The 14,353-nt window shown below is 40.2% G+C and overlaps 1 protein-coding gene across 2 annotated transcripts in view; it reads right to left on the bottom strand.

Moving 5' to 3' along the window:
• Nucleotides 1–14,353, bottom strand: part of LOC121091939 (protein only RNase P catalytic subunit) — a 53,230-nt gene that overhangs the window by 22,179 nt on the left and 16,698 nt on the right. For both annotated transcript variants that reach the window (XM_040602261.1, XM_040602260.1), the window contains exon 5: nucleotides 4,001–4,108. In XM_040602261.1, the coding sequence (XP_040458195.1) occupies nucleotides 4,001–4,108 (108 nt within the window). The remainder of the gene's footprint in view (nucleotides 1–4,000; nucleotides 4,109–14,353) is intronic.

Genomic DNA, 14,353 nt, shown 5'->3' with positions numbered 1-14,353 from the left:
GACTCATCAAGGCAAATACACATCAGGTACAGTCTTAAACAACAGCAGAATGCAACACACACACACACACACCCCAACCTGGAAAAAGACAAGACTGAATGATTTTAGATTTTATGGGAGTGTGTTTCTGTTATCTGGACTATGTAGCAAAAATAATTTCCGTTCTATACTATCTTTTAATTAGGAGTCAACTTTAATGTCTAATTTAACATGCTGCAGTAAGGAAGCAAAGGGTTGAAAACAGGTGCTGGCTCATGTCCAGTGTTGCAGTTTTACAGTCATTGTGTGTGCAGTGCCTTCAAATCAGATGATCTCACCATTCCCTAGCCCCCGAAAATCTTTGTTCCCACTCTCATGCTACCTCCTCTTTTTGTCAGTAATTGATGCAGCCACATGGTGATTTGTACCAGGAAACAGACCTAGTATAAAAGCAACCTGGAAAAAGAGGGGATTGTAATTACAAACTGACAGTGCCATACACTAGAGAAACTGCCACAGGATGTTCCTGTAAATCTGCCAAGTCAATAATATTCATGATGATTTGCTAAGTAAGTGCTGGCTGTGAGGACTGAAGTTGCCTGGGGCTACTGGAAGTCACATATCTAGTTTTCCAGAATGTCAGAACACTTTGGGAATGAAATGAGTAAAAATCATTCCTTCAACTTCTGCTTTTTTTCCTTCTCTTCTCATCCCTCAAGGTACTTGTGCCTAGTCCACAGAACCCAGCCCTTTCCCAAGATGCCTAGGGAATGCCTAAATGGAATTACAAATGTTAGGATGTTTCAAAGAAGAAAGGAGTATTTCATCAATGTTTTCTTAAGTTAATTGTATGATTAAGAGTTAGCTAGAGTTGGTCTTCAGAAAACAGTTACAGTTCTTAAAGCTAAATCACAAAGCAGAACACTGCTTTTTGTCAAATTTAAATAAAGACCAGATCTCATTTAAATTACCGTATTATTTTCACAAAAATCTTAGGCCTTCTCCTGTGTTTAACAATGCCCTTTATTTCCCTATTCTCTCTAAATCATGTAAGGGATATGGTCCAAAAAACCTAACAATTTGCAAATAGTAACACTTACAGTGTGTTGTAAATGGAGAGCAACAATCTCATTTGCTCTTTCAATCACCACTGCATCCTAACTATACACTGGAACAGAAACGTTGATAAAACAATATCCTGACTGGGTCTAACAGCTGCAGTAATGAACCCCTGAAAAGAGCACAGCCTGACTTTCACCTGGAGGCTTAAAATAATGTAACTTTTTGACACGGGTTGGGCAGCTTTTAACACTGGTCCTTGGAAGTACTGTTCCTGTATTTCCTCTCAAGTCGAACAGAAGAGGTCACTGACGAGTCATAGCATGCCTCTCCGAAATGTGCCAGTCACGCTGTCCTAGCCAGCCAGCTTGATCTCAGCAGCCTTCGCTCTTAGCTTTTTTCATCCTTCGTGCTCTGCTTCCAGCTTCTCTTGCATTTATTGCTCCTCTCCATCCTCTTAGTTCTGCACTGTGTTTCCCTATGTACACTGAAGAGTTTAATAGGGCAGGCTGCGAATGCCCCGGACCTGCCACTCCCACTCCACATTTTCCATTCAGCTGCCTCCGGAGTGATGACAGCAGCCTCCTAAAGAGGATGTTTTGTGAGACAAAGGGCAAACTACAGCGTCCAACAAGGTCAGCATTTGCAGATGGGGGACTACCTGGCAGCAACACCACTAACCAGGAAAACAACATATGCAGAGATTCCTGTGGCCTTCCCTTCCCTCATCTGGAAGAAAAGTTTGGAGACAGAAGAAAGGATTGCTTTGCTTTGTGGGTTGTTTTGTGGGTTTTTTTTTCTTTCTGTTTTTAGCAGTCTTGAAAAAAAGAGTAAGAAAATGAGAATACATGTTTCTTGTCAGAAGTACACAAAATAAGAACAAAGACACAGTCCTTTCCTGACATGTTACAACGCAGGAGTTCAGAGTCATGAAGAAACAAAAGGGCATTCGCTAGCATGCAGCACCATCTCACATTTAAACAATGTTTCCAGTTGGAAAAGACTGTAAACTCAATAGGTAATACTGCAATCATGTATAAAGACACATCTATGATAAAAAAATAATGCAGAAGTATCTCAATGAATAGGGATGCTCAATACAAGAAAAAGTCTTTAGTAGTTCATATGTATTCCTTTTGGGCAGCAAAGGAGCAATTTTGTTGCTTAAGAGTGCAAATACACACTTTGCCTGCCAGAAAAGGTACCATCTAGACAGTGAGTATCAACAGGTGTAAGTCTGGATCAATGGGCACGTCCATCCTCTCCCATGTAGTGACTTCACACGATCTAAACCAGCATCCAGATAACAGGAACAGCAAAAGATTGGCTGCCGGAAGCTCCAGCGATTAACATTTTTTGTGCATAACAAAATGCAATAATAATTAATGGCAACATAGCTCATAGAACAAGTAAATTTTAGCTAAGAGAATCTTCTAGAGGTAAGATGGGGTGAGCCCAAGTTACTGTTCCGTTGTGCAGAAAGGAAAGACAGATCTTTTCTAAAAATCCTCCTAATTGATTCAAGAGAGATCTGATCTCTAACTATATGGACCAACCTAAACGAAAAGTTAATGCCTCCATCCAATCCTTTTGCGGCTCCCTGGCATCATGGATCCCAAAGTCCTTCCAATACAGCAAGAAGCTAAGGAGGAACTCAAAGGCACTTTATGCTCCTCAGTATGCTGATACCTCCTAGCAAGATTTCTAATCAGAAATCAGCAATAATTACCCATCAGAACCAGGCTGGCTCTTTGCTCCTTTGCCTCCAGCTTTTAAAGACCATTCAGGATCCTGTTCAGAGCTCCTACACTGGGACAGGCATGCCTTGCAGAAGTACCCTCCTTTCTTTTCCCCCTCCTTGGCAGCACAGATCTGTCCTTCTAGATCTTGAAACATTGTGCCGCTACTTGCTGTCTGGGATTCTTCTCAGAAAATCAACAATTCCTTCCTTACCCCACCAAAACAAAGTGTAAATTTCCTTTCCTATTTTCTTAATAAGGAAAGTACCCTCTTCATGAGCCAGTATCTCATGAAACTTTACTGCCACTCTCAAACAAACATCCTTCAGCAAGATTCTCTAATCTCCCTAGCTCAGCTGCTTTTAACTACATATATGAAAGCATATCCTTCTTCTTAAGAGTAGTTTTAAAGTAGTTCTTAGAACAAAAACATATTTCTTGTAATTACTAGAAATAAATTACCTCCTTTATTATCAAGCACATTTATAACTTTTAATTTCAAGAGCATGGAAATTTAAATTCTGGCTCTGGAATACATGTGAGCAGTTCCTTCATTACTCCTCATTTAAAGTAAATATTTGATTGACACTGAAAAAACTCTTAAGCCATTTCTTAGTGAAATGCTAAAAGGCAGTACTAAGGAATCTCAAAAATAGGTATTGGTAAAAAAGCAGGATTATCCTTCTACAAATAACCAAGTGGAAAGAACTACAGACAGTTTGAGCTGCCCTTGTAGGAACAGGACTCAAATGCTTAAGTCAATAGGCAGAGAAATAAAGTTTAAACTTGTACAGGATGTGGTTTGAACTAAGGGGTTATTTTAAGAAGAACTCTTACCAGCTTAACTATATCAGAGTAGATTTTCTATATGGTAGATTTAGCCTGTTTCCCTAAATCCCTGTTACTATGAAAACATGCACACTCAGACAGTATATGTCCTAATAATATTATTATTGATACCTTAGCTGTATCTATGAGCATTGCATACATGAGGAAATTTAGGTATGATTTTTTAAGGCTTGTACAGTAAAATATGTAAGAAGAACCATCTTCCCACTGATGATTTTCAATCTGTGAAATCTAGATAACTCTTTGAACTTCACTGTAACACGTGCTACAACAATGTTTGACCAGTTTCTCAAGAGAATAAGTAATAATGAGGCAATTACTGTTTTACAATCAGCATACACAAAACTCTTAATGAATATTTAAACAGCACTTACATTTTCACACTGTATCTTTCTGGGGTTTATGTGGGAAACATTGAGTCCATCAATAACAATATCAAACGGAAGTCGATTTTCCACAAATGTTTGAAAAGCTTCAAATTCCTGAAATAAACAAACAAACAAATAAACATGGGGGAATAATATGTTCAGTTTAATAAAAAGAGATTTCATTCACTTTTTTAATAAAAAAAGAAACAAATCCAAAATCTCTCACTTTTCCTTCATCGGCGACACTTCACATCTTCGCTTGCACACTTGCTATAACAACCACATGAAGGAAAAAGAGCAGAAAAGAGCGGAGAGAGGAGAGGAAAGGAAAGGAAAAGAAAAATATATCTTCAAAAGCCATGTTACAGTGGATATTTCCAATATAATTTTAAATTACATTACAACCAAAACCCCAAACTTTACAGTCATCCAGATTTTCAGAATTATAATCTGAACGTACACTTTCATAAAGATACATGCCATTGTTACACAGCAGCTGAAAAACAAAGCAACCTTACAAACCAGTAATCTGTGACACTACTAAATCTTAACATTTCCAAGTCTAAAATAAGCATCATACTTAGTTTCTCTGTAAGAATTCTGAAATCTCTGAATGCCAATCAATATTTAAATGAACATTCACTTAGAAACACAGCACTCCATTTGTGAGAAATAGACAGCTAGCAAAACAATGAACTTTCTTATTAGGTCAGAAACATAATGCAGTGATTGAGCAAGCCAACAGCATCCATCCATTTTTTTCAACAGAAGGAAAACCACAATTGCTTTAGGCTTGAGAACCCATAGGACGAGAACAGAATACAAAGCTTTAATAAAATCTTCAGGAATTTCTCCCTTGATTTTTGAGTAAAGATTTAGTGTTTTTAGCAGACACTTGCATAAGATTTCTATTTTCTGCTTCTGACTGCTTTTAACAGGCATAGGAATCCTAAGCCATCCTGGTGGGCAGTGACCTGATTTCACAAATTACCTTACTAGTAATAAGTAAGACTTATTTACGGGTAACAGAGGTTTCACAGTCCAAGGCTATAAATAAACTTTCATAGGAACTCAAAACAATTGCAAATTTCATGCCTTCTGCTCAAAATTCAAGAAGCCCTCTTCTACTCTTGCCTTCTCCCATGTAGCCATATTGGAACATATGAGTTTAAACAAAAACCATCACCTCAGCACCCAGACAAAACCTGTTCAGCATATACAATTCTTCCTCGGAGAAAGGAATGAAGAAAACATTTATTTCTCCAGAAAATACACTGCTGTCAGGCAGTAATAGATGATCACCAACTTCAAGTTTAGTCAGAATGCTTCTGACAAGTTATATTAGGAAAAGGGTTACTTATATTAAGAATACAAGCCAACCAAGTGAGATAAGGATGCCTCACTCAGATGGCAAAATTTCAGGCTTAATTTCCAAGTGAACGGGGGTATACGGGTCAAAAGCACACTCACAAGAACACAGGCAACATAGGGCTCAGTCTAGCATCACCACAATCAATAGCATTTTACATGATCTTTCATTTCTCCATGCCTTAAATAAATATTAAGAAACCATAAAAAGCTGAGCAAGACAATGATCATTTCAACAAAAATAAATTGTTGGCACTTGTGTTCTCCCCTGCCCCTCAGAATGGTCAGGGTTGGGCACCTCTGAAGATCATCTAGTCCAACCCCCTGCTAAAGCAGGTTCACCGACAGCAGGTTGCACAGAGATGTGTCCAGGTGGGTTTTGAATGTCCCCAGAGAAGGAGACCCCACAGCCTCTCTGGGCAGCCTGTCCCGGGGCACAGTCACCCTCAGAGAAGTTTTTCCTCACATTCAGATGGAACCTCCTGAGTTGCAGTTTGTGCCCGTTGCCCCTTGTCCATCACTGGGCACCACTGAAACCAGCCTGGCTCCATCCTCTTGGCCCTCGCCCTTAAGATATTGGGAGGCAGTGACAAGATCCCCTCTCCATCTTCTCCAGGCTGTACAGGCCCAGCTCTCCCAGCCTTTCCTCATCAGGGAGATGCTCCAGTCCCCTCATCATCATCTCCATAGCCTCTGCTGGACCCTCCCCAGCAGCTCCCTGTCCCTGTTGAACTGGGGAGCCCAGCACTGGGCCCAGCACTCCAGACGCACCTCCCCAGGGCAGAGCAGAGGGGCAGGATCACCTCCCTCGACCTGCTGGCCACAGTCCTCCTAATGCCCCCCAGAGTCCCGATATATAAAATCTCAATGTATTTTATATTCATGAATATTCTCATTGCCATCTGACAAGGACACTGAGACACAGAAAGGAAGTCACCAGCCAAGGAGGTGGCAGGGAGGAGAAACAAAAAACACCAAAGAACAAAAATTCCTGACTTCTGGGCTTATGCCATGCAGTGGAATTCCTCATGGTTCAATGTCATCACTGTAACACTGGATGGCTGTCCGAAACGTGGAAAAGATGAAAGGAAGGAAGACACATGCAGACCGAATGAAAATAAAATAGAAGAGCTTTGAGACAAAGATAAGTATAAATGGAAAAGACAAAATAAAATGAAAGCAGATGAAAAACACATGGTGAACACTCCACTAGAGTGTTATTTTCCTAATGCCAACAAATGCCAATATTATTTCAAGTAACATGGTTACAATCAAGGAGACACTTTTATAAAGTGTGGCATACATGTAATCTTGTCTTTAAGGGCTCAGTTCAATACAAAACAAACACTATGTGAAGAACTTTTAAAGTGGTATTTTATTTCAAGTGACAATAGTTACAGAGCAGCTCCTAAAGGGGTGAGTTTTCCCTGATGGGCTGAGTGCTTTGTTGAGGGAACACTACAGCACAAATTGGGGGAGCAGCAGCAAAGTTCAGTGGGTCAGTGCTTCCCTCTGCTCACTCCCTGTCCTCTCCCAGCAGGGCAGATGGAGCAGGCTGCCAGGAAAGTTCTGCTGAGAGGCACCAGGATAGGCTCAGCACCTCTCAGGAGCCAGCTCCTGGCTCTCTGGGGTTTACTTTCAGAGCTGGGGAGATGCTGCAGCCTTTTCAACATTGTTCCCTTGGGCACCCTACCTTTCCCTGCCATCTCCTCCCATCCACATCTCTGACTCCGTTCTCAACAGATGCCTGACAGTGTGCCCCTGCCAGCCTCCCCGATCTGCTGTGTTTTTTGCTTCGCTACCAGTAAACCATGCAATACAGGGAGAGGTTTGCTGGCACAGGAATCTCTTATCCACACAGGGAGATGAGGAGTTAATAGCAGAGTAAGTGCAGAAGACAAATAGCCAAGTTCAATTTATGTCACCAAATACAGAAGACTCCAGTGAAAAGCCTTAGAGAGAATAAAAATCCCCAAGGATCGGTTAATTTTCTCCTCACCAACCATATTTCTCCAGAAACACACACGAGTGCTCCTTTCCTTTTCCAGAAAAAAAAAACAACATAAAGAACAACAGAGAAGATCCAGGTCTGCTCCCCTGAGTGACAGTTTTTGAGTGGTCACATTTCCCATCCTCTTTGGACACAGGGAAAGAAAAGGGTGAACCCTGGGAATAATCAGCAGGCTACATAATCTGGTACAGTACAAAGGGTTATTCAAACACACAGATTTACACTATAAAAGTGTATCGTCTGGCTGAGATGGAGTTAATTTTCACCATAGCAGCCCTCATAGTTCTGTGTTTTGTATTGGTTTCTACAGAGGTGTTGATAACACACCAGTGCTTTGGCTACTACTGAGCAGTGTTCACACAGTATCAAGGCTGTCTCTCCAACATTGCCCCTTCACCCCTAAACTGGGGGTGGGCAATACCTTGGGAGGGGATATAGCCAGAACAGCTGACCCAAATTGACCAAAGGGATATTCCATACCATATGATGTCTGCTCAGCAATAAAAGCTAAGAGAAAGGAGAAGAGGGGGCATTTATTATTACAACATTTGTCTTCCAGAGTAACCACTACATATACTGAAGCCCTGCTTCCTGGGAAGTGGCTGGATATTGCCTGCTGATGGGAAGTAGATAGTAACTCCTTTGTCTTTCTTTGCTTACACATGCGGCCTTTGCTTTTGCTTTATTAAACTGCCTTTACCTTGACCCACGAGATTCTTCCGTCTTATTTTCTTGCCCTCCCCCTGTTCTGCTTAGGAGGGCAGTGATAGAGCGGCTTGGTGGGTACCTGGCATCCAGCCAAGGTCAACCCACTACAAAGAAAGCAAGCATACAATTCAAAGGATGTTGATCTTTCAAAGATCAGGATTTGCCTGGATTTTATGCAGATGTTACTTACAGCCACAGTAACGAAGAGATGATTCACTCACAATTCTCTAAATATATTTCCCTCACCGGTCAACTGTAAGAAGACATTGAAGATCTTCTTTATAAGCAATAAAAGAAGTATAGCACAGCTACAGCTTCAAGAGAAGCCAGACACAATAATCATCAATGCAGTACAATGACGACATGAAGGTTGGTTTAGGCAAAAAGAAGACAGCTATTCACACAGGCTTCTCCTTCCAAACAGAGAATGCAACATGTGATTTACATACAACCCTGAGTATGCTGCAGGAACGTTTACACGGAAACACACAGCTGAACACAAGGGGCACTTCTGCTGAATCCCTTCAACACACCAAGTAGCAAAATGTATCTCTCGCTGGGTCATAGCACCAAATCAAACACTACAAACCTTATACTCATTTCTAACTTTTTCTGTCCAGGTTCATCTCAAAGTTTCTGAAAGTCCATTGTCCCAGCCTCAGAAATGCTACTCAAACTCACTTCAACAGACTTGGCAACTGAAGGGACAAAACTTTAAAAACACATTCAGCGTTGCTCATTGACATGACCCTCTTAATGCTCAGGAGCCACAGAGAAGTGCTGTAATACAGCAAGGCTGCTACCTCACTGCAAGACTTCCCCCAGCATCCCACGCACCGCGTGAACACGCCTCCCTACAGCAGGAACAATCACAATGCAGCACGGTGCTCACGAGGCTCCAGTGATATCCCGTTTCACATCACATACAAAAGAAAAGGGAATTTAAAAAACTCCCACCTGATTTCATTCATTGCCTAGCTGGGAAAACAGGGGAATGCCAACTACACAACCATTAGAAAGGATTCACCGCAACTTCTACTAAGAAAACTTATCTTTGCAAATGGACACCATGCTGACTAAATTGATTTGGAAGTAAGGACTGGCCATAACAAACCCACAATGGAATTTATCTTGACATGAAGAAGTAAAGACATTTAAATTATTTTTTTATTTAACCACTAGCATGTGGGTGTCTCGAGTCCATTTGTATCTCAGCAAAAGCACAAAAGAGTCTCACATTTTTCTGGTATTCCACATCAGCTAGATGACTCATGCACTATTTCATCATCATTTTGTACTGTTATGTACTGGTGCTGCCACAGAAAGAACAGAAAGAGTGTTCCTACCTTCCCCCTTCCCTCAGCCAGCCATTCCTAGCCTTGCCCCCTCCACCTATGCACACACGTTTGTTGGCACAAGGAGAAAGACTGAAGTGGACCCACTAAGCCCATGTGAACTGAGCCAACGTAACAGTCTTCAGCCAGCACCACTCCCCCTGTTCAGGCTACAGCTCAGAGGTTTGTCCTGGCATGAAAATGCAGCCAGGACATGGAATGAGACTGGGAGCAGGTGAGACTACTGGGATCGCCTTTTCCCATGCGTAGCCCTGACTATCCTAATGGACGGGATTGTGAAACTACAACATCTTACGACATTTATCTCTCAACCTGGCACACAGCAGCAAAACAAGAGCTAGAGGTTGGTTTTAAAAAAACCAGAAGTATAGGAATTATTGTTTGAAAAAGAAAGAAAAAAGATTGGTTTTGCTATTTTAAACCATTAATTAAAAAATTAACCTTTTTTTTAAAAAAAGTGTGACCTCAAGACTTCAACTCTGGCTTACACAGCCAATAATATTTGAAATTGCAGCAGTAATAAACCTGAAAATAGGACTCTTCTGTAAGAGTATTAATACATTCCAACTTCTGTAAACACATTTATAAACGAAATGTATGTCTTTCTTCTGATATCAGTGTGCACACAGAATACAAGCCTTAAAAGCACAACAAAAATGAGGGAAGGACTTAATTATTAGTACTATCATATTTAACATGGTAAATCTGCAAACAGAAATCAACAGTACAATTGAAGACCAAACAAAGAAAACATATCTAAACAAGCATGTCCTTTGATAAGAGCAGTAAGAAGAACATTGTGAAATAATTTTAATGTCTATAACAGATCTAAGGGTATGACAAGCTTCAGAACACAGAAAGCTTAGATCACCTGAGCATTTTTCTCTGCAAGTCTACACAGGAAATGTGTTGGTGATTAGAAATAAAAATCATGGTATTGCTCAAATTCTTCAACAATCCAAAATGTCTACTGATATAAATGCCAAAAACCAAAGTAGTATAACATACAATGGAGATACATGAGCAAATCCAAAGAGGATTTTTAATATAAGAAAGGCTATTATGTTCATGCCATAATATGGAATTTGAAAAAAAAGGAGGAAAAAAGAAAGAAAACCCAGAAGAAAAACCCTATCAAAACCTATTAATATTGCTGCGGAAAAGGCTTCTTGTCACTTCTGAACAACAAAGTTTATGCCCACTCATCAGGAACAGTGGGGGGACACTAATGTCAAATTAAAAAGTGCAAAAATACAGTATTCAACATACGTTGTTTCGAGAAGCATTCACAATAGTTTAAGCTTTGTACAACAGAAAAAGCAGTGCTTCCCCTCTCCACATTAAATGACAACACACTCAAGTGCAAGGAAAGAGCAAATTCTAATTAAGAGAATATTAAACTGCACTTAAGTATTATGCAACTACCCTTATTATCAAACCTGGTGTTTTTCAACACCATAAAAGCAGCTTTTAGAGAAGTGAAAACATTCACTTTTTAATAGTTTCATAAAATACGAAGTGATGGGGGTTGCTTTGTTTTCAGCAATGTTTCTTGGTACCAGAAGAAAAACACAGGAATGAGCACAGAGTGTGAGAAATAAAATTCAGCTGTCAAACTGAAATCCAGCCAACTTTTTTTAAGGCGCCTTGCTAGAGCACTCTTGAATCTGTTTGTTGCTATGCCTAAAGGGTTTGAATATTTCCCCCACAGTTTCAAAGCTTGGAAATCCCCTTCGAACCCTTATAAGCAAGAAGGCTTTTCTCAGTATCTGTATGGTAACACTTTGTACTCTGGATTGCACACAAATTGTTTGCTCTGTTAAATGCTTCTGGAGTTAACAAATAACCCAGGAGTCACAAACTCCTGCATCTGTAGCTTTCAGAGATACCATCACAAACAGGAAGGTAGTTGCAGGCACATTGACAACCTGGCTGAGATGTGCTCTGTGTTGCCTGTTCTTAAACCTCTGTCAACACCAGGCAGTGTTGTTGCAGGACTTGTTCCTGCCTGCTTACATCAGACAGCAGAAGGTCAGTCACAAGGGCAATGCAAAACTTGGACTTCAACAACTCAGGCAGCATATTTAACATGGAGGGAAGAACAACCAGTTCGTGCTGCTGCCCTCATTGGAAAAACACCCTCATCTTTGCAAGGTTGCCACTGTAAGTACAAGAGTATAGAAATGGACCATACCAAGCTCTCTTTTAAAACAAACAAACAAAAACCTTGCAAAGGCAGAAACATTTTGATTACATAGTGCTTTTTTTTCATCTTAGGGAAAACCACCTAAGAGAATGCTAAACCAGGAAAAGACTGACTTGAGTGCTTAAATACAACGTTAACTGGCATTACAGAAAGACAGTGGAATAACACAAAAGCAATACATCACAAACTTTGTAGAAAAGACAGTGTCCCAAGTGAGGCAGACTAGCACTCAAGACAGTCCGTAATATCCATGTGGAAAAATGCAACACCATTAACAGACAGCCAGATATACCTCCATGCTGCTTTCTCTGCTATGCTGGTACAGATGTTTGAAGCAAATCTGAACAAGGAACTGATGTGGCTGAAAAAAACACCCACAAGAAAACAAAATATTATTTTGTCAGCTAGGTTTGTGCCCTGCTTACCATGGGCTGTGCTCACTTGTTTCCTGGCACACTTGCAGGGGCCAAAGCGGGCAGGAACGAACAGCTGGCAGGATGCTGAGGCTAGTTATGCTAAACACCACACTGCCACCAAATGCTTATGTTAACTAATACTTGCAATTTCAAGAGAAACAGCAACTGTTCTGGGGGACTGAATGGCATTGCATGTTTTGCCCTATTTTAATATTTCTAGAAACATTTCAGAAAATTACAAATCTATGCATCCAGCATCTGTACACTAATATGGTCGAAATGAACACTAAAAATTGTGCAAACCCTCTGGAATAATACGATCTGGTAGCATTTAATGCGCACCTTTTGCAGAAGAGCATCTCTAAAAATTATTTTCTTGTGTCAATGAAAAAGTAGGTAAAATAGAACCAGATGACATTAATTAGATTTTCAGAAAAACCTCACACAAGACTTCATAACAAGCTACTAAAACACTGTATAGTTATAGCAAAAAAAGGCAGAAAAGAAGAAAACAAATGGTCATACTAAAAAATTCACAGCATCTTCCAAAGTTCTGTACTAATTCTCAGATATATGAAATATTTTACAGATATTTAGGAAAGGAGATGGCACAGAAGAAGCCAAACCAGTGACTAATACAAAACCAAATTAAACTGAGCATCAGAAAGATGAAACAATGTATAGTATAAGAAGAAAGCGCACTTATATTTTACATTTCTGGAGAAACTGTATCAACTTAAATGATCCTAAGAGATAAGGCACTGGATAGATAACATGAAATTATTATAACTTGTTAAGCTATTCTAATTATCACAAATCATAATGAAGCCCTATATTAGACAATTCCACATAGACCTCTGCAGCAACAGAAGAACCTGTTTGACCACAGCCGACTTACAAGGAGCTTTGATAATGGACCAAAGGAACAAATGGTAAAGGACCACTCAGTAACGCTTAAATTCCATAAGGTAACATTTCAAAGTGTCTTAAATCAACATGTGCTCACATTAATCTTACTTTAGAAGCATTATCACAGAACTTAGCAGTATTCAGAGACAGCGAACACTTAAAAAAAGGATGGCAGTATACACAGTCTGCATTATGTAAACATGTCTCAAGATCCTATTTAGTGGAATGCATGAGCTGCAAGTAAAGGACTATGTGTCCAAGAGGTTCCTGATAAAATAATCTCCTTAAAAATTAGCTACTTGGATAACTCAGATTAGTTTTATTCTTTAGTTAAAAGTTACTGTTCTGACTTCATGTTTATGGTCTTGTCTGCCTCTGTGATCAGCTAATGAACAGGAAAAAAGTATCGAGATATGCCATTCTTAAACCTCGGCGAAATTCTTCAATTTCTTTTGTTTCTTTATATATTCTAGCTAATGTAAGGAAGATGCAGATCGAAGAAAAATCACTGCATCAACAAACCACATTTGTATTTTGCTTAGCAAGATCTTCAGATGATATACAGTGGAAACAAGGTTAGTAACCGTTTTTAACAAAGCAACTGGTGTTCAAATAAGATTAGAACCAGATTTTTCTTAATTGATTGCACTAACTGGAATATAAAGACTGTATCATGTTAGGCGAGTTTCCAAACACAGAACTGACAAAATATAGTTTAAAAAAGACTGTGGAGGACTGCAAGGAGCTCTTGGCAAAAAGTCAAACAGAAGGAATTTTACAGAATGTGGAAAAAGGAACAGATCACTTGGGAGGAATATAGGGACATTGTCAGAATGCGCAGGGAGGTGACGAGGAAGGCTGAGGCCTGTTTGGAATTAAATCTGGCAAGGGAGGTCAAGGACTGTATGAAGGGCTTCTTCAAGTACATCAGTAAGGAAATGATGACTAGGGAAAATGCAGGCCTTCTGCTGAATGAGGTGAGTGCCCTGGTAACAAAGGACACAGAGAAGGGGGAGTTACTGAATGCCTTCTTTGCTTCAGGCTTTACTGCCAAGGCCAGTCCTCAGGTTTCTGAAACCCTGGAGGCAAAAGAGGAAGTCCGGAGAAAGGAATATTTTCCCTTGGTCAAGAAGGATCAGGTTAGAAATCACCTAAGCAAACCAGACACCATAAATCCATAGACCCTGATGGGATGGACTCCCCGAGTGGTAAGGGAGGTGGCAGATGTTATTGCTAAGCCACTCTCCATCATCTTTGAAACGTCATGGAGGACAAGAGAGGTGCCTGAGAACTGGAGGAAAGCTGTTGGCATTCCAGTCTTCAAAAAGGGCAAGAAAGAGAGCCCAGGAAACTACAGGCTGGTCAGCCTCACCTCCATCCATGGAA

The sequence above is a fragment of the Falco naumanni genome, chromosome 7, assembly GCF_017639655.2.
Source record: "Falco naumanni isolate bFalNau1 chromosome 7, bFalNau1.pat, whole genome shotgun sequence".
Lineage (NCBI taxonomy): Eukaryota > Metazoa > Chordata > Aves > Falconiformes > Falconidae > Falco > Falco naumanni.
Note: the sequence above shows the minus strand (reverse complement) of the source record. Positions and strands in the feature narration are given on the sequence as shown.